General features: G+C 26.6%; 2 protein-coding genes across 2 annotated transcripts; both read right to left on the reverse strand.

Annotated features, from left to right (window-relative positions):
• Positions 1–1,707: 1,707 nt before the first annotated feature.
• Positions 1,708–17,575, reverse strand: LOC145831506 (putative tRNA(His) guanylyltransferase). Its single transcript, XM_082938783.1, has 6 exons — positions 17,409–17,575; positions 13,052–13,186; positions 12,645–12,817; positions 8,257–8,342; positions 6,247–6,360; positions 1,708–1,909 (listed from the first exon to the last, which is right to left on the reverse strand). Exons 1-6 carry the CDS (start codon positions 17,561–17,563, stop codon positions 1,817–1,819), a joined length of 756 nt encoding a protein of 251 aa, XP_082794909.1. The 5' UTR covers positions 17,564–17,575; the 3' UTR covers positions 1,708–1,816.
• A 30-nt stretch (positions 17,576–17,605) lies between these two features.
• Positions 17,606–20,902, reverse strand: LOC145832727 (elongator complex protein 3-like). Its single transcript, XM_082940050.1, has 2 exons — positions 19,797–20,902; positions 17,606–19,162 (listed from the first exon to the last, which is right to left on the reverse strand). The coding sequence occupies exons 1-2, from the start codon at positions 20,888–20,890 to the stop codon at positions 18,607–18,609; spliced, it is 1,650 nt and encodes a 549-aa protein (XP_082796176.1). The 5' UTR covers positions 20,891–20,902; the 3' UTR covers positions 17,606–18,606.
• Between the last annotated feature and the right edge of the window lie 469 nt (positions 20,903–21,371).

Below are 21,371 nucleotides of genomic sequence, written 5' to 3' on the forward strand. Positions count from 1 at the left end.
CAAAAAAAATCTGGTTTTAATAAAAAATTTAGCCATCGGTATCAAAGTAAATCAGTCAAAGCTTTTGTAACAAAAATACTTAATACTACATTACATTATTTTCGTAACATAAGATATAACAAAAATAAATTTCACTAAAACATAATTCCAAGGGTATTATACTAAATATTTTCTCATAGAGAAAAAAGTAACTTTTAAATTCATACCTTAAAAATACGCAGATTAAAACCATTAATTTTTAGAGTGAAACTAGATTTATGTTTTGTCTGTAGGTTCAAAGAATTTAACTGTATTGCGATATAATGTTAGTTGTAAAAATATTTAGTAAAAATGACATAACTTGTAAGGAGCGATGCGAAACTTAACCACTTAAAAGTAGATAATACCGGCTAAAAATTCCACAGTATCTTGATTGATTGCTGCGATTAAATAATAGTTATTTTGGCTCTTAAATGTATTTTTATTAATTTTCCAAGAAATATATGTGAATATAACTTTAAACTATAACTTAGTTGAACACAATGTCTTTTACATCTTTATAAAAAATAGAAGTATTAATTTTTACAATTATAAAGTGATTATATAATCTTATTAAGTTTAGTTTCCTTATACAAACACTATTAACCTTGAATTTTAAATAAATTATTTTTACATTTTAACTGCGTTTTATAAAAATCTTAGCTTTTTCTCTTTTGGAAAAAAAATACAGTTTAAAATGGTCATTTTTATTCATCATAAAACTTTTTTTAAAGCTTGTTAATTATCACATTTGATTCAGTTAGTGAAACAAGACCAATGATAACTATGAGGATGTGTAAAAATTAAAAGACTTTATTACTAATTTTTGTATAAAGTAGAGAAAACTTTGAATGCTCAGTACCTAATTATTAACGGTTCGGACCTTTGAAAAGTTTAAAAACTAATAACTATAGAATTTAAATATACTTATTTCAGCTAATTTCAAATAAATCTAACAAGTTTTTACTCACAATATTTTCTAGTTTCAAATCCAAACTCATTTTCATACTCGGGCCCTTAGTGGAAAAAAAAAATCGCCTCATTACTTGTTCATTACCAATTTAATTTTTCCATTCCTTACTAGTTAAAGCCCCCTGACAGCCAAAATCGCCCCAAAATGAAACAAAGTTTTAACGTTTTCCACATTTACATAAATTTTATAACACTTCAGTGTAGAATGTTATTAGAAAACAAATAGATACCAAAGATAAGTTTTTTATTAAAACAATGTGATGATCAAAAAACTGATTTACATGTAGAAAATTTTAAACAAGGCTTTTGAATTAAATGCTACAGCTAATTAAAAATACTAAAAAAAAAATGTTTTATAATATTTTAGTTGTTATTTATCTTATTAGTAATAACATTTTTATATTAAAAAAAAGATCAAAAAACGAACCATGGAAACTTTATTTTATTTTCATAAGACACTAAAAAAATTACTGAATTAACGTTACTTCAAAACTAAAAGATTATAAGTTATATTCAAATATTGATTTTTTTTTATATACAAAAAATAATGCTATTTCGCTAAGTTAAAAAGTTTTATCTTTGTTTCGTTAACGGAATGAACATTTTAATTTTCAGTATTGTAACTGTCTTAAACATTAAAAAAAAGTTTTTTAAGCATAATAAAAAACCAACAAAACAATCCATTAAAAATTAACTAGGCTAAAACAATACTCTTGATCTATATAAGTAAAATGTTCTATAAAAAATAAAAAGTTTTAAATGTTTAGAATTGCTGAAAACTAAACACTTAAAAAAACTATTAAAAATTTCCTAATAAAAACGTTAATTATTTTTCTAGCAAGTAACTATTTTCTTCCCAAAACTTTTTACCAATTATATCTTCGTGAATTGTTGAAAAAACACCCGATTTGCTTTCATCCTGTTATTTTAATTAACTAGTTTTACTAAAACACACTTTAAGTTTATAGAACTTTGTTTTAATCTACTAAGCTACTAATGAATATATTTCTGCTAGCTTAAATTGATATTAACATACGATAACTTACAGTTTTCGTATTATATAAAATGTTCAGAAATCTGATTTTTCAAAGTGAAAAGATAAAAATTAGAGAGGTTTTTAATAAACAAATTAGTAATTAAAATGTAGTTGTGATTTTTTTTTGGAAACTGATTAAATAGGATGAAGTAATCTTCCATAAATAATATCGTTATCATTAAAGTATCTAAAATTGGAAAATTTTGTGGCGTCAAAATGACAGTAAGACGACACAACTGCTCAACACTGTGGAGAATTTTTCGGTCGAGCTAATTGTGTTGGGGGTAAACACTTGGATGGCATCAGCAAACAATAGACAGACCCTCTATTAACACGAGAGTAACTAGATTAGCGCGTAAGTTCGTATAGTTTGCTGTTTTGCACTTTTCGTCGAGGATTAATAAACGGTAGCAAGCATTAACCGAGTGGAAAATAAATACCAGAACTTTTCCATGTGACCATTCGTGACTTTAGCTAAAGTTTTTTCGTTTTGTTAACTTCTTAAGTTAACAAGATTATGAGGGTTTAGAAGTAAGAGATGTCTAACATGCAAAATATGGTTAAAACTACGTGCTGCTACTTTTGATGTAATTCAATAATCTAGTATATAACAAAATATAACAAAGAAAAAAAATTAAAAGTTAGTAAATTTACTTAACAATGAATTTTTTTTAACAACCATATTTAGAAACTTAAAAACAGTTTTTTAACACATCAAATATAGTAGAATTATATCTTAAGTTTGATGATTACATACAAAGCAAAATTTGTAAGAAGCTTTACTTGAAATTAGTACGAGTACGTAATAACCGTACATTAACAAATATTTATCAGTTTATAAATATAAAAAAATTTGAAAACTAAGGTCAGTAGTTATCAATCATATTTATATAAAGTTTTTTTTTAGCAAAAACACAACGAACTTTAAAATGAAACGATATTTATACAAAAAGGTAGTAGTTAGTAGTTCAAAACTTTATGATATTAACTTACTAACTACTTAATCTTTTTTGGTAACATAACTTTAAATGTATCAAAATAAAAGTATCACAATAGTAAAGTATATTTTTTTCAAAAACTACTAATTATTTTTCTAAAAGTTAACTATTTTTATTTTTTCATAATGTATCCTTTTAAATTTTAAATCGCAGATTATATAAAGTGCTTATCAACTTTGGTACAGATTGATGATTGTTATACTTTTACTTAGTATTTATTCTAATTTTTATTAATAGGTAATTTTAAATGACCTATAAAAAATAACAAAATTCAAAAATCCAGCTTGTGCAACATTAAAAAACTTATTTATAACGTAAAAAATAGTAAAAGCAGAATGGATTATGAGCTTATTACTTATAAGATTAAAACATTAAATTTTGATACTTTTAGACAACTTAAGATATAAGTTTATAAACTTAACAAATATATTTCGTGCTTTCGTATACAGATTAAAACTTTCTTATCAGTTTGTTAAAAATTTATACAAAACTTGAAAAGCAAAGATTTAAAGTAGAGATATATACTTATTGGAATACAATATTTGTAATTTTTTCAAAGAAGTTAATAAGATATTTTTAAGTTAAACTACAATCTACAAACCGTGCCTTTATACATAACAACTTTATGCAAAACATATTTTAAATTTTACCCGTAAAAAATAGTGCACAATACATTGTCCACAGTTGTGGTATATTGAACTTTGTTTTTTTTTTCTTTTGTCGTATATGTAAATTTTAAGGTCAAGTATAATTTCAGAAAGTTGTGATAAAATTCATAGAAATAGTAAAAGTTTAAAAAATTAATTTTTGCATTATTATTAATTTATTATTGCAATATTACAATTAATAAGAAAATGTTTTGCCATTGATGTTGTCCGGAGTATAACTTCTCCTTTTGATGAGTTTTGTTAACATTAAAAAATAACTTTGATTATGACAAGTTTATTAAGGTAGAACAAAAAATCTATTTTAACAACCAGTTGTTTAAAAGTTTACCCTCTAAAAAATTACTATCTGTAACAAACATAATCGCTAGTATTCAAGTCTAAAGCTTTCAAAGCTTGTAAATGCACATCTCTTCACTGGAAGTGGCGATGAAATTTCACCGCTGATATTTCGCGGTGCGATCAGCTTCCGATCAAGTCCACGTGACACGGCTCGAAGTGTGATGTCATAATCGAGAAGCATTGCGTGCCGCTTCCACATTCGCAGCGCAAAACGAGTTTTACAAAGTTTAAAACCAAACAGTGGTGAGGGGTTATAGCAAAACCTTTTAAAAGCCCACCACAACAAGAACAAAGTGTCAGATGATAACAGATTTAACACTTAACTTTTAATTTCTGATATGTGCCGTTTCGCAGGCATGGCATTGAACAAAAGAAAATTTGTTTTAGATCATCAAGCCCTCGCACAAAAGCCCGCTTGTTTGAAGCGCTCTGGGATTGGGCAAGCCAAAACAAAAAGCCAGCGCCGAATTCGAGCGAATAATCAATTGATTACGTCGTTTCATTTTTGGAACATCACGTTTGATACGAAAACCCCAAAAAGTTTTTTTTAGCAGCGGTTAGAAAGCGAAGGTCCAAAGAGAGAGTTGCCATTGTAATAAACAGCGAGGGTTTATGTAATCCGTAGTAGCATCTGATGGTGAGAGCTGCTAAAAGGCACTGCCAAACACGGAATTCGCCATCAAAGGCGTTTCGACTTCCGAGGCAAAATAATTTTCGCGAGGTGCGTAAATTGCACTGCACTTGGGCACTAATCCCGCCGCACGCTTTAACGGTGACCTAACTGCTCGTTGTTGTTTCAAGTTTTAATGCCGTCATTTGATTTTGCACTTTTTTATGACGTCATGCCCACACGCCTCTGTCACTTGCTTTCCTGTATACTTGGAAATAACAGGTTTTTTTACAAGCCTTGTAGTGCTTTCGACACGTTTTGGAAAGTTTTAATTGTTTTAAGCGGTTAATACGCTTGTTAATTTTCGTAAATTATGCAACTAGTTTAACTATAAGTACCATTGTCAAAAAAGTAGTTTAAGCATGACTTCAGAGCAGTAGAAGTATTTAAGGGTAGAAAAATATACATATTAATTTTACAAAAAACTATCTTTTTTTTCTGACTTTCTTTTAAATTAAGTTTATGATTAGTACGAATCTAAATAGTCCAGATAAAACTCGTTATTAGTTTTATATAATTGTAAAAGTATATATAAGATAAAACAGACAATACTTTTCAACCGTTTTAAACTTGATGCTTTATGTGGTCTTACTGAAGACACGTATTAAACGCAGAAGTTTCAAAACTCTACTCTCACGTTTATAAAACTTTTTGAAGTGTACAAATCTGATATATAACTTAAATACAATAATCTTACAGTTTTATCTATTATTTCAGTGTTGCTATAGAAATTGTACTATTTTTTTAGATCTACTTAAAAAGTTTTATGTCAGTTTTATTTATAAAAATGTATATATAAGAAATAAATATATATATAAAATTATTTTAAGAAATATTTTTTTTAATTTATTCTTTTAATAAAATTAAAATAATTATATTTTAGTTTGTGTTTGAACTTTAATACTTATCATTAAGCAACAGATCAATGACTTTTTACACTTACAACTACCAAGTTAAGCAAATAAGACTTAAGCTTAATAAATTTTTCTAGATCTTAAAACCCAAGGTGACATTTATAAATGATTATAATGATTTAAAAGGTTTAAATTAAAACACAAAATCTAATTTTAATAGTACTAATTTAGCTCTACAAGCAATATGTTTTAGCAAACTTTTTAAAGCGTCTAGGACAACCAGTGTCAAAACTTTAATAGCAACATTTTACGCTTAATTTTTGAATTTATAGTTGTTTTTTGCCATAAACGTTTAAAATTTTTCAAGAAATACTTTACTTAAAAGATAAACATTTAAGCAGTTGCCTACATTTTATAATTCTACAGTTGAGCTAAATATGTTATTTTTCTCGTATTTACTTTGGCATAACATCACACTTTATATAAGCCTGAAAATATTAACAATAAAGAATAGTTTTTATATTCTACTTGAACTTGAATATTTTGGAAATATATATGGTACCTAAAACACAACTCAATAAAACTTGAAAATGTTTCAAGCAACCGTATCTTACTTTTAATTTTTTAAGTGACATTGAAAAATATTAGCTATACCATAAAAACAAAAATACCAAAATAATAAAAAACTAACTTTTTTGTCGTTTCGAACGATGACCGTGCCTTTCCTGAATATTTGTGGCAGATCGTTGTAGTTGATGTTGAATTGCGAAAACATCAACTCATTTTTATCAGCCGAAGATGTGCCCTGCATTGCAGATAGCTTGAATTTATACTTAATACAAAACTGTAGATAGATTTTATGGTTACAGTAACCTCTCGCTTATTTACGTACATTGTGTCCACAGAAAAAAGATGCGTAAATATAAGAGAGATCGTAAAGATACGAGAGGTACCAAATATACTTACTATAATGGTTGTTTTTTGATATTGCTTCTAGTTAAAAGCAGACTGTGGACTTTCCCACTTTTAACACTTTGTTCATTTTATTTTTAAATATTAAAACAAAAGATAAAACTATACATATATTAAAACAAAGGATTTAAATTCATATAAAATAATAATACTTGTAAATTTTTTTTACTAATTTTAGTAGTAAGTAGATTTTATCTTCATTTTTATTTATATGTGACTTATTTGATACTTAACATTCATATTCTATTGTACTTAGCAAAATCAATTTATAGTTAAGCATTTGCTTACAATTAAGAAATAGTGTGGTGTCTATATTAAAAAATTTTTCTATACCCTTTTACAAAAATATGCATTTGGTGCTGTAATGGATTTCTTCTTCTAAAATGCGTAACTAAACGAGAGTGCGTAACGTCACGAGTGCGTAAAGATGCGAGAGGTTACTGTACATGATAATTCAAATTCGGACAATTCAAGTTCCGATAATTCAAATTCTTAAAAAATATTTAAAAGACCATACCTCAAAAAGTAAAATATATTTAAAAAAAATAAAAACAGGTATTTAGATCCTAAATAATATTGATAAGTCATGTTTTCTTGTTTGCGAAATTTCGAATATTAAAAAAAAATATAAAACTATTAGAAATAACTATATTTTTAAACAAATTATGCAGTATCCTTCTTTTATTACACTGACATATGTTTCCGCGTTTAAACGAGTCAACACACTTCTAATTGTTTAACACGCAGAAACAATGTCAGTGTAATAAAAGAAGGATACTGTATAACTTGTTATTATAAATATTCCAGTGAACTTGTTTCGCTAGGTTCTTTTGTTAACAAACGATTAAATTTATATTTTGAATAGTTATATTTCAAAACTTATTTTAACCGTATCACAAAAATATTCAAAACTTTGCAAAAAAAAAAAAAGGCTTATAGATATTATTGAGATCTAAATAACTATTTATAATTTTTTTTAAATATAATTTACTTTTTAAGTTGTGGCCCTTTAAGTTTTTTTAAAGATTTTGAATTTTCCGAATTTTAATAGTCGTGCACCCATATTTTATAGTTAGTACTCAGTTTAAACATGTAAAATTATTCATGTGTATGAATTTTTTTTATGAAAAATCTTATTTTTACTACTGAATATAAATACTAAACAGAAGATTAGGATTCAAAGAAAAATGTAAACATTTAAAATTACTTTGAACTTGTTATGTCACTGCATGATCTAAAACGATAAGTTATACAACATAAAATCAAAAAATATCAAAAGACTAAAATGCATTTTAATTATGCTGCACTTTAGAAAAAATAACTCTGTTGCTCCAGCAAACGGATAAAGTAGCTGTCAGTAGTTATTTTTACATATTTTTTGTAAAAATCATTTAATTGTTTTCTTTATTATAAACTATTCATCGTTAATCCTTTTAGTCTAATAACTTTGAAAACATTAACTTCTGTAGCCAAATTTTGTTTAAGTTTCCTACTGTATGAAATGCAACTTGATGGTTTTAGTTAAGGTGAAAGCTAAAATAAGTACATGAAAGTATTTATTATTGAAACTTATCTAGATTTACTGCTTAATCAGAGCTCTATAAATTAGAGTTTTTATATAATTACTAAAACAATAGTAAGATTTAAAAAGTACATATTCAAAACAACACGTAAAAAGAATAAAAATATTTTTTTTTCCAGAAACATAAATTAAAAAATCTTGTTTAACCTTCAAAACAAGTTGGGCTTCTTTTGGAGTTTTACCAGATTTTACAAGACACCAAAACGGAGTGTTGTACTGATTGTTGATATGACCTGCAACATATAACTTTTAATAGAATATTAACGTAAATAATAATAGTATTTAAGAGTAAAATCAACCAATTAAACAGAATATAGTTAAAGTATTAAAAATATAGTACAGTAGTTGGATTGGTTTCAACAAAAATATTGTAACTAAATGAATTATATAAGTCAACAAGTACTAAGTTCAAATAATAAACACAAAACGAAATAGTCCTAATGTTTAAAATAAAAAACTAACTGTAGCATGTAAAATGTTTGTACCTTAACATTAAGATAAGTTTAAAATGTAAAGACGACTAAAAAGTTTTACTTAACAAATTACTTTTTATTAAAAAAACTTCAAATTACTAACATTACGTTTTATAGTTTAAATCAGGGGTTGGGAACCTTGTTCGGCCAACTCGGATCTAGTTAGTAAAAAAGAGCATACAGAAAAGTATTTTTTCAAAAACAAACCCTGTGTACATTAGAAAGAGTCATTTTCGTCAGAAAATACGTTCGAAAATTAAACACCTACCGCAATTGGCTCATTTTGTACACGTGAATAATTTACATTTAAACTATGAAACAAACATTTCAGAAATGCAACTCTTTACCTATGTTGTAAAATTAAAACTTTACTACCAAATTGTCAACCTTATGGCTAGCTGTTCTACTGATCATTAGATTAAAGTAATTTTAGACTCAGGCTAGTTTATACTCACTCTAGCTAGTTTTTTTGACTTAAACAGTGGCAACCCTGCTAGTTTGAAAATTTTTGAAAATCTAAGGCTGCCTCAGGCTAGTTTAGTTTTTTATAAAAACTCAGACTAGTTTTAAGATTATTTGAAAAACTCAGGCTAGTTTTCTTTTAGATTTTGAATGAGTTTGAGATGATCCAGTTTTCAATATTTTGTGATTTTCTAGTTAGTTTTGTTCAAGAACTTGATTTTAATTGATTTTAGATTGGTAAGGCTATAGGGGGGTCCACCTTGATTTTTACAAGTTGATCTTATTTGATAGATTTTATTCTTAGCTACCAGATACTTTTTACAGCTTAATAAAATTCAAAGTAGTTTTCGAGATACAAGGGGTCAAAGCCGGTCAGCTCAATAGCTTCCTTATAGAAGGTGTAAACTAAAAAGGCGAAAAAAAAAACATTTCATTAAAAATCTATCTCCTCCTACAGTTTTTAAGCAATCTTATTCAAATTTTCAGTTTACTCTTTACTAAATTTTAAGTCATTTGAGTGTAGGAAACTTTTTTATTTTGAGAAAAAGTCCCCTCTTTTCAAAAAAAGGTGTTTTTTTTTTGAATTTTAGACCTTAAATTTGTAAATTTCAATTATTTGAAATTACAACACTTAAAAGCTTTTAAACTGTGTAAGGAATTTTTTTTTTTAATTTGAGGTACCTAGCTTAAAAAACCTAGGAGGAAATAGATTTTTAGTGAAATGGATATTTCCGCGTTTTTAGCTTGCGCCTTCCATTAGGTCCCTGTGGAACTCTTCGGCTTTGACCGCTTATATCTCAAAAACTACTTTGAATTTTGTAAAGCTATAAAAAGCATCTGGTAGCTAAGATAGTATACTATTAAATAAGATCAACTTGTAAAAAAAAATTCACCCCCCTATAGCCTTAATTGTAAACATTACTTAAAATGTTCAACCTTGTGGCTAGCTGTTCTACTGATTATTAGTTTAAAGTAATTTTTTTTTGTCTTTCTAAAACCTCATTCTGACTCATAAAAGTTTATAATCACTCAGGTTAGTTTTTTTGAATCAAAGAGTGGCAAACCTTATAATAGCTAAAATTAGGTGATATTCTGGTTGCCAAAAATCATGGAAAGTTTATAAGTTTAGCAAAAAAGATATTTTAGTGTTTTTTATTGTTCTTTCAATTTGAAGTTTATTTTACTGTTCTTTCAATTTCAAGTTTTTCTTTTGTTCTTTCAATTTTAATAAAATTTAAATGTAAATATTGTTCAAAAAATTAGCAAAAATTTCAGCTACTATTTTTAACTGTTAACCTTAACTAGACCTTAACAACATATCATAAACTTTCTTATTATTTAAGTATTTTAGCAGCAGATTAATAATTTTAGTCTAAATTTTTTTTTAAACTATAATTTTTCAAAATTCAAAAGTATATAGTTAGATATAACACATAAAAGATAAACTTCACACAATTATACTTAGTTAGTAGTTAGTTATATAAAATTGCATTATCGTACATAGTAGTTTTTATACTACTTACATTACTAATAACTTAGAGTATTAAGAATCCGGTTCCGGATCCGGACGGATTTTAATTTGAAAAAAATATCCGTGTCCGGTTCCGGCCGGATCTTAATTAAAAAAAAAAATCCGGATCAGGTTCCGGCCGGATTCTAATTTGAAAAAAAAATCCGGATCCGGGTCCGGCCGGATTCTAATTTGAAAAAAAACCGAAATTATGGGTCCGGTACATCACTAGGTGAAACTGACTCAGGTTAGCCTTTGGTTTACATTGTTAAATAAACTAACTGATAATCTGTTATAAGTCACACTTGTAAATCTTATTTTTATTGAAATCCATGATATTATACTTATTAAAACTATTTGTACTTTTTTATAAACGAACATAAAAGTTGGTAAAAAATCTTTTTTATACTATTTATTAAAATGTAAATGTTTTGAAAATCTTAGAAAACAAGACCAAAATACGATTAGTTTCGTATTAAATTTTATACAATTTATATTAACATATAGCAAAAATACAAAAACCACACAACCAAAAAAGCTCACAGTTTTGCAGGATTTCAAAAACAAAAATAAAAAAGTAAAACATTTTTATCAAAAACAAGTCTATTCAAAATATATAATTTCGTTCTTATTGAATTTAAATTATAGGTACCTTTAAAACTTTTTTCCAATACATTGGAAAAAATTATATTTTCTTTAATCTATTTTAATTTTCAGATGTAAAGACTGTGAAAGAAACACACAATATTAGCGAATGTTTATTTAATGGTACAATTGTAAATGTAGAGCTGTAAGTTGCAGCGAAACAATTGTGATACGATATGTAAACATTTACTATTATGAGTCTTTATATATACCTTAATAAGTGTTTTTCATACAATTATTTGTTATTGATGTCTTAAAGTATATGATCATTTGTTTAAAATGATGCTATACATGTGAAAACTAAGTATAATGTTATAATAAGTACAATATTTTTCAAATTAAACAGGTAATATAATTGTTTTAATTCGGAATAGTTTTTAACAACTAAAACTTCGGTGGTAAAAAGGTATCTAGATAAATCATGCGTTGTAATTTGTTTTCGTTTAACTAATTTTGTTATCTCTTAAAAAATAAAGAAGTATTTTAACTATTGAAAGTTTTAAAAAACATATATAGGAGAAGTTTTTTAAAAATAAAATGAAAATTTTTGAATATATTTATTAGATATATTAGAAATTAGATAGAACAATTTATAAAAATATTAATAATAGAAATTCCAACTAACCTGCTCTTTTAAATCTTTTATCATTATACATCGTCAATAAAAATTATTTCTAATAATATATACAATTATGTAATGTTGCATAAATATGATCTTCAATGATCAACTATGCACAGTTTCTAAACGTTTTTTGATCATTTTATTAAAAATATTGGCAAACATTATTTACAATAAGGTGTAAACCAGGGCGATTTTAGTAAGTAGTGATGCAATAACTCTTAGGGGTCAAAAGGATTGCGATAATTTATAATGCGGCAACAACTAACATACACTAGTTATTCTGAGGTTTGTAATAAAAAGGTCTTACGAATAACTGACGGGAGATTTAAAACTTACACTAGTTATTCTTTTTTTTTAACTAGATTTTTTTTTATATTTATACTTTATATTCTAAGGTTTGTAATGAAGAGTAAAAAAAAGGTCTGAAGTATAATTCACATTTTTAAACTTACACTACATATTCTGGGTTAGTAATAAAGAGTGAATAAAACAATAGCGATACAAACCCTTTGGGCGATAACTAGTAAGACAACAACACTAACTTACACTAGATATTCGAGGAGAATTTGTAATGAATAGGAACGGTTAATTTTAATTTTTTGAAAAGTAGACAACTGTGGAAATGAGTTTGGGAAAACCTGGTGTTAAGACACTTCTTTCACAATATATACTATCATAAAGACAAATTGCTAGAACTTAGAGTTTTAAAATTTTACTTATATGCTTTTTGTTAATAGAAAAGTAAAAAGTTCAAACAAGAACTTGTACTCTAATTAACTTGTATACAAATAAAAGAAACTAAAAGATAAAATAATCAACGAACAATCAACTTGTCTCCAGCTCCAGTAATGCCTCATAACTTCATGTGGGTAAGAAATTGCCCTGCTATCAAACACTGGTGGGTACTGCAGCTTTTTCCCGTCTTCACTGAAGAAATCTTCCCAGTAATAAACGAATGAAGATGTAAACAAAGATACTATCGTTGATGACAGTTTGCTGTACGTACAGAATAAAACATCAAAACTTCAACTTTTTATTAATATAATTAGAACGTTTGAAAGTTTAAAAGAGTTGTAGTTTGTAAAAGTTTCAAAGGTGGGCTACAAGTAGCTACAAACTATATCCTAATCCTAATTTTTAATATTTTAAAACTACAAAACTATTTAACAGAGCTCAAAACCAAAGTACTTGAATGAAACTAGCCTTGATTTTAATAAAATCAACCCAAACCTGGCTCTACGGTTGTAAGCATTCGTTTTCTTTCTAAACATAAATGAATATTCATCAGATTGGCCAAAAGCAAGCACTAAGTCGTCAAATTTTTCCATCACCTTTAATGCTGCGTGGTTCATTAGTTTCAATAACCTATAATTAAAATATCATCTTACTTTATCTGTATCTTTTATTAGGATAAACTATCTAATTTTACCTTACTTATAATAGTATAGTTTGTAAAGTTAACTTTTTTTATTAAGTATTAAGAATAGGAAAGTATATTCAACTTATCCTATTTACTTTTATATGCAACTACTCCCAATATTTTTGAAAAAAAATTCAAAGCTCTAATAGACCCGCAGGACTAAATTAATTATAACTCGTAAAAATTTTGGTGATTTGTTCCACAAAAGGGATCTGCAAACTACGATCCTGGTTGTCAAGCAAAAATCTCCGACCATTGAATTATTGTTAACTTTAAAATGTTTTACAGAATAAAATTTTAGGTATAAAATTAATTTTAACTTTACAGTTACTCTGTTGATTAAACTTTGAGTAACCAATACTACTAATTTCATGACTACTTTAACATATTTTCCATGTGGAACACAATTTTTTATTTGTTTTTCTAAATTTACACAGATACAGTGCCTGCATTTTTTGTGTATTTTACACAGAGTTTAATAATAATAAATGAAATAAGTGGTTAGCTGTCAAATTTGCACAAGCGTACAAAGTTGCACGTGTGCACAAAGTTGCACGAAGACACAATTTCACGAGGGTATAAAATTGCACGAAGACGGGTTTCCACACAATATTTTGCAATTTTAAACAGACAGGCTCAACTTAAATGTTCCCTAATGTTGGTGGTTGGCACCCAATTGGGCTCATAACCAGATGAAACTGTGTAGCCTATTAGTTTAGTTGTAACGGCTAGCCTATGACTATTAGGACTTTTTTTTCAATTTCTAATTATTTAATTAGATATAGTCCTGAAAATATAATAAAAAATTTCAGTTGTCTGAATTGAATTGTCATGTAACTGCCACTAACAGTTTAAAAATTTATAGGTTTCTTATAGAAGGTACCAAAAATAAAAATGTAAAAAAAGACTATTTGACTAAAAATCTATCTCCTGCTACAACTTTATAGAATTTTTTTTTTAACTTTCCTAGTCTAATATTTATAAAACTTAAAAAAATCTACAGGAGGGATTTTTTTAATTTTTAAGTTTATCAGAAATAAACAAAAAAAAAACTTTTTTTTGGTCAGAAAAATTGTCATTTATTTTTTTTCTAAAATTTGTTCAACATATTTTTCTTAGATATTACAAAAAAATTTCATTGAAACTTGAAATATTTTTCTCACGAAAACGTGGGAAAAAATATTTTCCTGGTTTTTATTTATTCATTCACTCCTTTAGTTTTCCTTCCCATAAGAAATTTATTGTACACTCCAACTTTAATAGGCTATATGTTAAAAAAATTGTTTTCAATACTAAAAAACTCTAAAAAGCAATTTGTACTTAAAACACTACAAAATAAAATCAAATGTTATAAAAAGTGACCAACTCGCTCAACTATGCCCTTAATCATTTATTCCAAAATAAAAACTCAATTTCTTTTAGAAATTCAAAAATGTTTAGATCATTTGTACTGAAAAATTTGATACTGATAATGATATTTTCCAACATTGCCTTCATTTTAGTAAAATAATAGTACAGTAGACTACCGCTTAAGTACGCAAATTGAACCCGACCAAAAAGTGCGTACTTAGCACGAGTAGTGCGTACTTTTTGACGACATAGTGTATATAATATAAAATTTAGTTGTTTGTTTTCTTTCTTACAACTAGCCACCAAATAATTAAGCCAAATAAAGAAGTTAACATCTAATGCATAATTCTAATCTGCAATTTTTTTTAATAGATTTTAAAATGATTTATTTTTTCTATAAAAAGTTTCTACATGACTAATACATACGATAAGATGCTCATAAACTTTTTTTTTAACTTTAGTTTTTTGTTGTTTCTTTTTATATGTTTATTTTGACTTTATAAAGCTTTTAACTATTTTTTGTGGTTAACTAGTTTTATTTTATGTCACATTAAAATTTAAAAAAATTGCACCACCAAAGCCAACATATGTCTTCCGTGATAATATGAGGGAACATCTTAGGATTTTCAATGATAAAATGAGAATTGATTCTCGCAACAAATCTGAGAAAACAATTATTCAGGTTATTTTTTTATTTAAGTTTGATATAAATATATAAAAAAATTATAAAAAATATATAAAAAACTTAGAACTTTTTTGTCTTTCTGGATAAGTGCGTACTTAAGACGGGGTGCGTACCAAAAAAAGTGCGTACTTAAGCGGTAGTCTACTGTACAACATCCAAATGCTTTTTTCGAAAATAGTTTACAATTTAACAATGTTGAAAAGAATTGTTTCAAAACTTTTACTATAAATTTAATACTTAGAGGAAATTTTGTCAATATTTCAATAAAAAAGATTTAGACTGATATTGTCTGATGCATAAAAACCCTTTACATATATAAAACAGTACTAAACATAACAAAAATAAATACAGAACAATCAAATGAGATAAATTACCTATTTAGACCTAAGATATAAACTATTAGTTAGCAACTTAAGACCCTTGGGTCAGATCCGGTTAAAACATCTGGTCTGAGATCTAGTTTTTAGCATAAAAGCAATTTGTAATACGAAATTATAATAAAGCTTTTTTTTATGCTATATGAATGCTCAAAACTTGATTTACAGTAAACTAAGTATTAACTAATTCAAGAACAGTAACTTATTAAACGATCATAGTATTACAGTTTTGCTAAGAAATTTTTTTTTAATTTACAGAAAACAAAGTTTTCTAAATTAAGCGTCTTGCCAAGACTTTTTTTTACAGATCCAGCTGTAAAAGATTTTTCCCAATATTTATGGCCTGACGAAAATAAAAATTTCAAACCCCTAGTATAAACAATATTTAAACAGCCTGTTTTTAGTGTATAAAAAGCCAGAAGGAGCATTTTTAAATACTATCGATATAAAGAAAAAAAAATACAAGTATTTTTTGAAGAAAAAGATAGTTTTAAAAACATTTTTGACTTTTTTTATACACTAAAAACAGGCTGTTTAAATATTGTTTAAACTAGGGGTTTGCAATTTTTATTTTCGTCAGTGATAAATATTAAGAAAAATCTTTTACAGCTGGATCTGTAAAAAAAAGTTTTGGCAAGACGCTTAATTTAGAAAATTTTGTTATATGTAGCTTAAAAAACAAACTCTTTCAAAACAAAACTATAATACTATGATTGTTTAATAAGTTACTGTGCTTGAATTAGTCTGAGGTTATTTATCTTTAACGACCTCAGTTTTTTTAAGTTTCTTGTAAAACAAACTTTTTTAAGCTTATTTTAAATATATTTTCACTCTTAAAAGGTAAAATACAAATTCAAGAACTTAATTAAACTTAAAATAAATTTGCATCAGGCATTTTTTTACATTAAAAAAATTAATACTATATACAGGGTTGCCACTCGTTTTTTCAAAATTTTTTCCAGGTTTTCCATATTTCTTCAAGATTTTTAAAAGTACACATTTTTAAGTCTATTTTCAGTTTTAAGTTAATTTTTATATAATAAACTGTGTTAAATAGTATAAAAACATTGAAAAGATACTGTAAAGTTACTTTAAATGTATTTTTTAATAAAAAAAAATTTGATGATGGCAAAAAAATCTTTTTTATATGATAGATTTTTTGTTTCAAATCAAAATTTTACCACTGAAAATGTTAAAATTAATTAAAATTCTAGGTGTTTCCAGGATTTTTGATCAATATTCCAGGTTTTTCCAGGCTACTTTTACCTAAAATGCCGAATTCCAGGTTATTCCAGGTTTTCAAGTAAAGTGGCAACCCTATATATAATAATTATTAAGTACAAAATTATTAATTTTTGATTTATTTTACAATAAACTTAGAAAACTGAAGTTGTTAAAGATAAATAACTTTAAGGTGTGAGGGTAAATAAATTTTTGCTCCGTCTTTCAATAGTACTAATACCTTCTTAACTAGTAAACAATACCAATTTTGAAACTTTTTATTATTCGGACCTAAAACTTTGACCTAAACAAACATAAGTTTAGTGCTACGTCGTACTAGTTCTAAGCTAAAAAACAGACTAATAAAAAAATTATGTAAACTTAAATTTAGTAAGTTAACTAAAGCAAAACATTTTTTAACCAGATAATGTAGTTGAAATGATTTGTTTTTATACCTAAAACACGATTTTAAATATTTATAATCACCTTAACAAAAAATCAAGTTTCTAATATTTTTTACATAAGGAAGTTCACCTAATGTCATTGGGCTTATCCATTTCATGATCCTGAGTAAACTTATGAAAGTTTTTGCCATCCACTCTAACAATAGGCCAACAGTGTGCCATTAATTTGTCATCGAAATGGTCTTGCTCAAATTTCTTCACATATTCGTATCGAGAGTTTGCCATTTTCTTCAAGCATATATTTTGTAATTTGTTATATAGATTCACCTAGTATATGCTTAAAATAGATAAAAACAAAAGCAATCAAGACAAAATTTATTTATAAAATAAAAGCGAGTTCGCTAAATAAATTTTAAGCACACTTTTACTTCACCTAAAATCGCTATAAAAATATTAGTTTAGTTAATTAACAAATGCAATTAAGATATGCATATCGGATTAGAGTTTTCCTGCGCAATATCTGAAGATTACTACTAAATATAATTAAGTCTTTACAATATGTATCACTTTTAGACAAAATTCTTTTATGAACTTGCTGATTAACAAAATGTAAAAATTTTATGCCATTTAAAAAAATATTTTTGTTTTTAAAGTACAAATTGAAACACAAGTTTATAAATACAAAATTTGTTTCTTCATTCGAGTTTTTGTAATAGATGTTTCTCATAAAAAAAAGAAAGTTTAAAAATTTATATTGTAAAAGCAATTGAAATTTCTATATTTTACACTCAGCTTTAGTCGTAACTTTGCAAAATTGTTTATGAGACTCAAACATAGTAGCAGATTAAACTCAGGAAAAACTAATTTTAAACAAAAAGCTATAAAAAATATAAGTTATGTAAAACTTTTATTTTTAGTGTATAGAATAACCTTACAAAGATAACCAAAACTAAAAATATATAAACACAATCAAGATTAAATGTTAAGCACTATTCTATAACTATTAAAAGTTTTACTTAAAATTCACTAAGTGCAAGTATTAAGTGAAATTGTTTTATAAGTTTATATAACTAGCTTTAACAAAAGGATTTAAAGTCATTATAACCTTTGTTTCAAGTAAGTATTTTAATTAAAATTAAACTAAATAGTAGTTAAAAGGTTTTTTCTTACAATAAAACAAAGACTTCATAGCCTGTAAACAACCATAACTTTATTAAGGTGATAACTGACACATAAAATTTACAAATAGATACAATTTAACTATATTATCATTACACTAAAAGTTTTGTAAAAAAAAAATTAAATAAATTCAACCATAAACCAAAGTTTTAAAAAAGCATTTTAGACATATAAGGTCCATCTAGTTCATATCCAAGCTTACTGTAGTAATTTCTAGTACCAACGCCTGATATTACAGCAATTTTTTCAGACCCATGCTCTTCCAAAGCGATTCTCGCAGCTTCTTCCATTAGAAGAGTTCCAAAACCTTGATGCTGAAACTTTCCAGGGTCCTTGTGATCAACAGGAACAACTGATCCGTAGACGTGAAGCTCCCTAACAATAGAAGTTGGTTGCCCGGTTAGCTCAGGTTTAAAAGTTTCAGACGAGCATTTTCTAAGGCGCAAAAGACCAATCAGGATGTCCTGTTTGGGATCTTCATACGAGAGGAATGTTTCCCAGCCCCCATTTGCAGTGTAATCTCTCCTGATCAACTCAACTTCATTAGGTCTGATTTTGTGATGGATTTCCTGAATTCCAGCCTCCCTTGTTCTGACATCACGGCAAGTTGTTCCAAGATCTTTCATTCTCTGAAGCGCTAGTTCTCTTAGGTTTCCATGCTCAACACCAGAAGAAACAAGGGGCATTGGAATATCCCGTTGTACTCTATAAAAATATATGTTTGCATAAAAAAGTTTTAAATTCACTTTAAATAACTATAGCACTTGATTTTTAATTATTTACATTTTTGTAACTCAAAGGTAAATAAATAAAATAGCTATACACTATAACTTACCAAAAAAAAGCTTAAAACTTTTTAATCCATTTTAAATATATCATTGATAAAGTTTTTACTATATTTGAAAAACAAAACTCTTTGAAAAGTCTTTTTTTTTTGTTTTTTTAACAAAATACATTAAAAAAAAATTTTTAATGTACTTAAAAAACATATAAACATTAAAATAAAAAAGTTTTTTTTTACTCAATATAAAACAATAAAATTATTACTCAGTCATTGGGTCATGATAAATCTAAAAACTATAACTTCGTAAAAAACTTTATAAAAAATAGCAAAAAAAATATCTTTTGTCTACATATTAGTATAAAAATCCTTAAATTTTTTTTTGTTAATTAAGTATTTATGACTATGTGCAAAAATAAAGTAACTTATAATTTTAAGTAAAATTAGTAAAACTTAAATTATAAATAGGTTTTATATTGTTTTTACTTATTTTCAGCTCAAAGATTTTCTGACAAAAATTATTTTTAAATAGTTTTAAAGAAATATAAAGTAACTAACCTATAAACCCTAGTCCATGGTGGTACAAGTGCTAAGATTTTAGCAACAAGATCAATAAGTATTGTTGGAGAGTAACTGTTGTACTTCTTTGCTTTCCACAGCTCATACAAACCAGTTCCTCTTATTACAAGTGTAGGGTAAATTTTCAAACCATCTGGCCTAAAGTTAGGGTTTTCAAAAAACTCAACAAACTGCTGAATATCTCTTTCAAGGGGCACATTTGGTAAGTTTGGCATCATATGGGTGACAACTTTAAATCCAGCATCTTTTGACATTTGAAAGGACTCACTCACCGCACGCACAGTGTGTCCACGATTTGTGTCTCTTGCAACATCTTCATACACGCTCTGGACACCAATTTCTAGTCTTGTGCAGCCATATGACAGCATTTCACAAAGATGTTTTTTTAAACAATAATCAGGACGAGTTTCAATTGTAATTCCAATGCATTTTGTCCGACTCCTTTCAGAATACTTAACAGCTTCTTCAACACTTTTACTTCGGTGACCAGACAAAGCATCATGCAAATTTCTAATAAAATAATCTTTGTATGAATCTGTCAAAGCCATGAAAGTACCTCCCATAACAATAAACTCAACCTTGTCTACAGAATGACCAAGCTGACGAAGTTGTTCAACTCTATGAACTGTTTGTAACAATGGATCATATCTTGCACGAATTGCTCTCATTGAAGTAGGTTCAAACCCTGTGTAAGATTGAGTTGAATACTCAAAGTCTGAATCAGGGCCACCAGGGCAATATACACAAATGTTTCCAGTCATGTTTATGTGAGGGCATCTGTGTGGCTTACACATTACTGCTACAACTGCTATTCCACTTGCTGTTCGTATTGGCTTTGCTTTTAGTTTTGGTAGCAATGCTTTCTTGTACTTGTTTGGCACTGCAGCAATAATATCAGTAAGTCTTGGTTGGTTCTTTAAACCATATTTACAGGATATTGATCCTTTAAGTTTATTAAGATTGACATCTTTTCTACATTCATGAGCTGCAATAAGCTCCTTTATAATTTCTTTTGTTGAAATTGCTAACAACTCCTCTTGTGATTTCAAAGGTGCTTTTCTAGACTTCCCCATATTTAAAAATTATTAAGCTAAAAATTTTGAATATATCAATTTAATTTTTTAGTTACAAATACTATTTCTAAACATAACATTATGCTTATACAATATCTCATTTGTTAAGTTTAGTTTTTGTAAAAATTTTTATATACAGTGGCAACCAGGCAATTTTTAAAAACTACTCAAAAAATTTAAAATACAAATCTTCTTGCTATTTTAGAAAAAAAAAATTTAAGCTCAGCTTTAAAAAGTTAATATAAATACTTAAATCCAGTAAGATATATAAATATATAGTATATATTAAATTTAAAATTTACTACATGTAGTATTCATATGCATTAAGTTTAAACAAAGAGACAATTTGTTACTAGTATATTTAAAGTGAAATTTTAAAGGTAAGATAAAACAGCTTTACTTCAGGGGTTTGAGGATTATTTTAAAGAGTTAATTTTAATTAGAATGAACTAAAATAACTAACTTTTAAAGTCAAAAAGTT

Source organism: Thalia democratica, chromosome 3 (genome assembly GCF_965202585.1).
Source record: "Thalia democratica chromosome 3, ktThaDemo2.hap1.1, whole genome shotgun sequence".
NCBI classification, from domain to species: domain Eukaryota; kingdom Metazoa; phylum Chordata; class Thaliacea; order Salpida; family Salpidae; genus Thalia; species Thalia democratica.

Bases quoted from the DNA above. Each gene is read 5' to 3' on its own strand.
- LOC145831506 (XM_082938783.1), bottom strand. From the start codon at position 17,563: ATGGCAAACTCTCGATACGAATATGTGAAGAAATTTGAGCAAGACCAT. The intron at 12,818-13,051 runs GTTTGGGTTGAT...CTGTACGTACAG, and splicing joins GCTTACAACCGTAGAGCCAG to CAAACTGTCATCAACGATAG. The intron at 8,343-12,644 runs GTTCGTTGATTA...TATATGTTGCAG, and splicing joins GAGCTGGAGACAAGTTGATT to GTCATATCAACAATCAGTAC.
- LOC145832727 (XM_082940050.1), bottom strand. From the start codon at position 20,890: ATGGGGAAGTCTAGAAAAGCACCTTTGAAATCACAAGAGGAGTTGTTA. The intron at 19,163-19,796 runs GTTAGTTACTTT...ATATTTTTATAG, and splicing joins CCATGGACTAGGGTTTATAG to AGTACAACGGGATATTCCAA.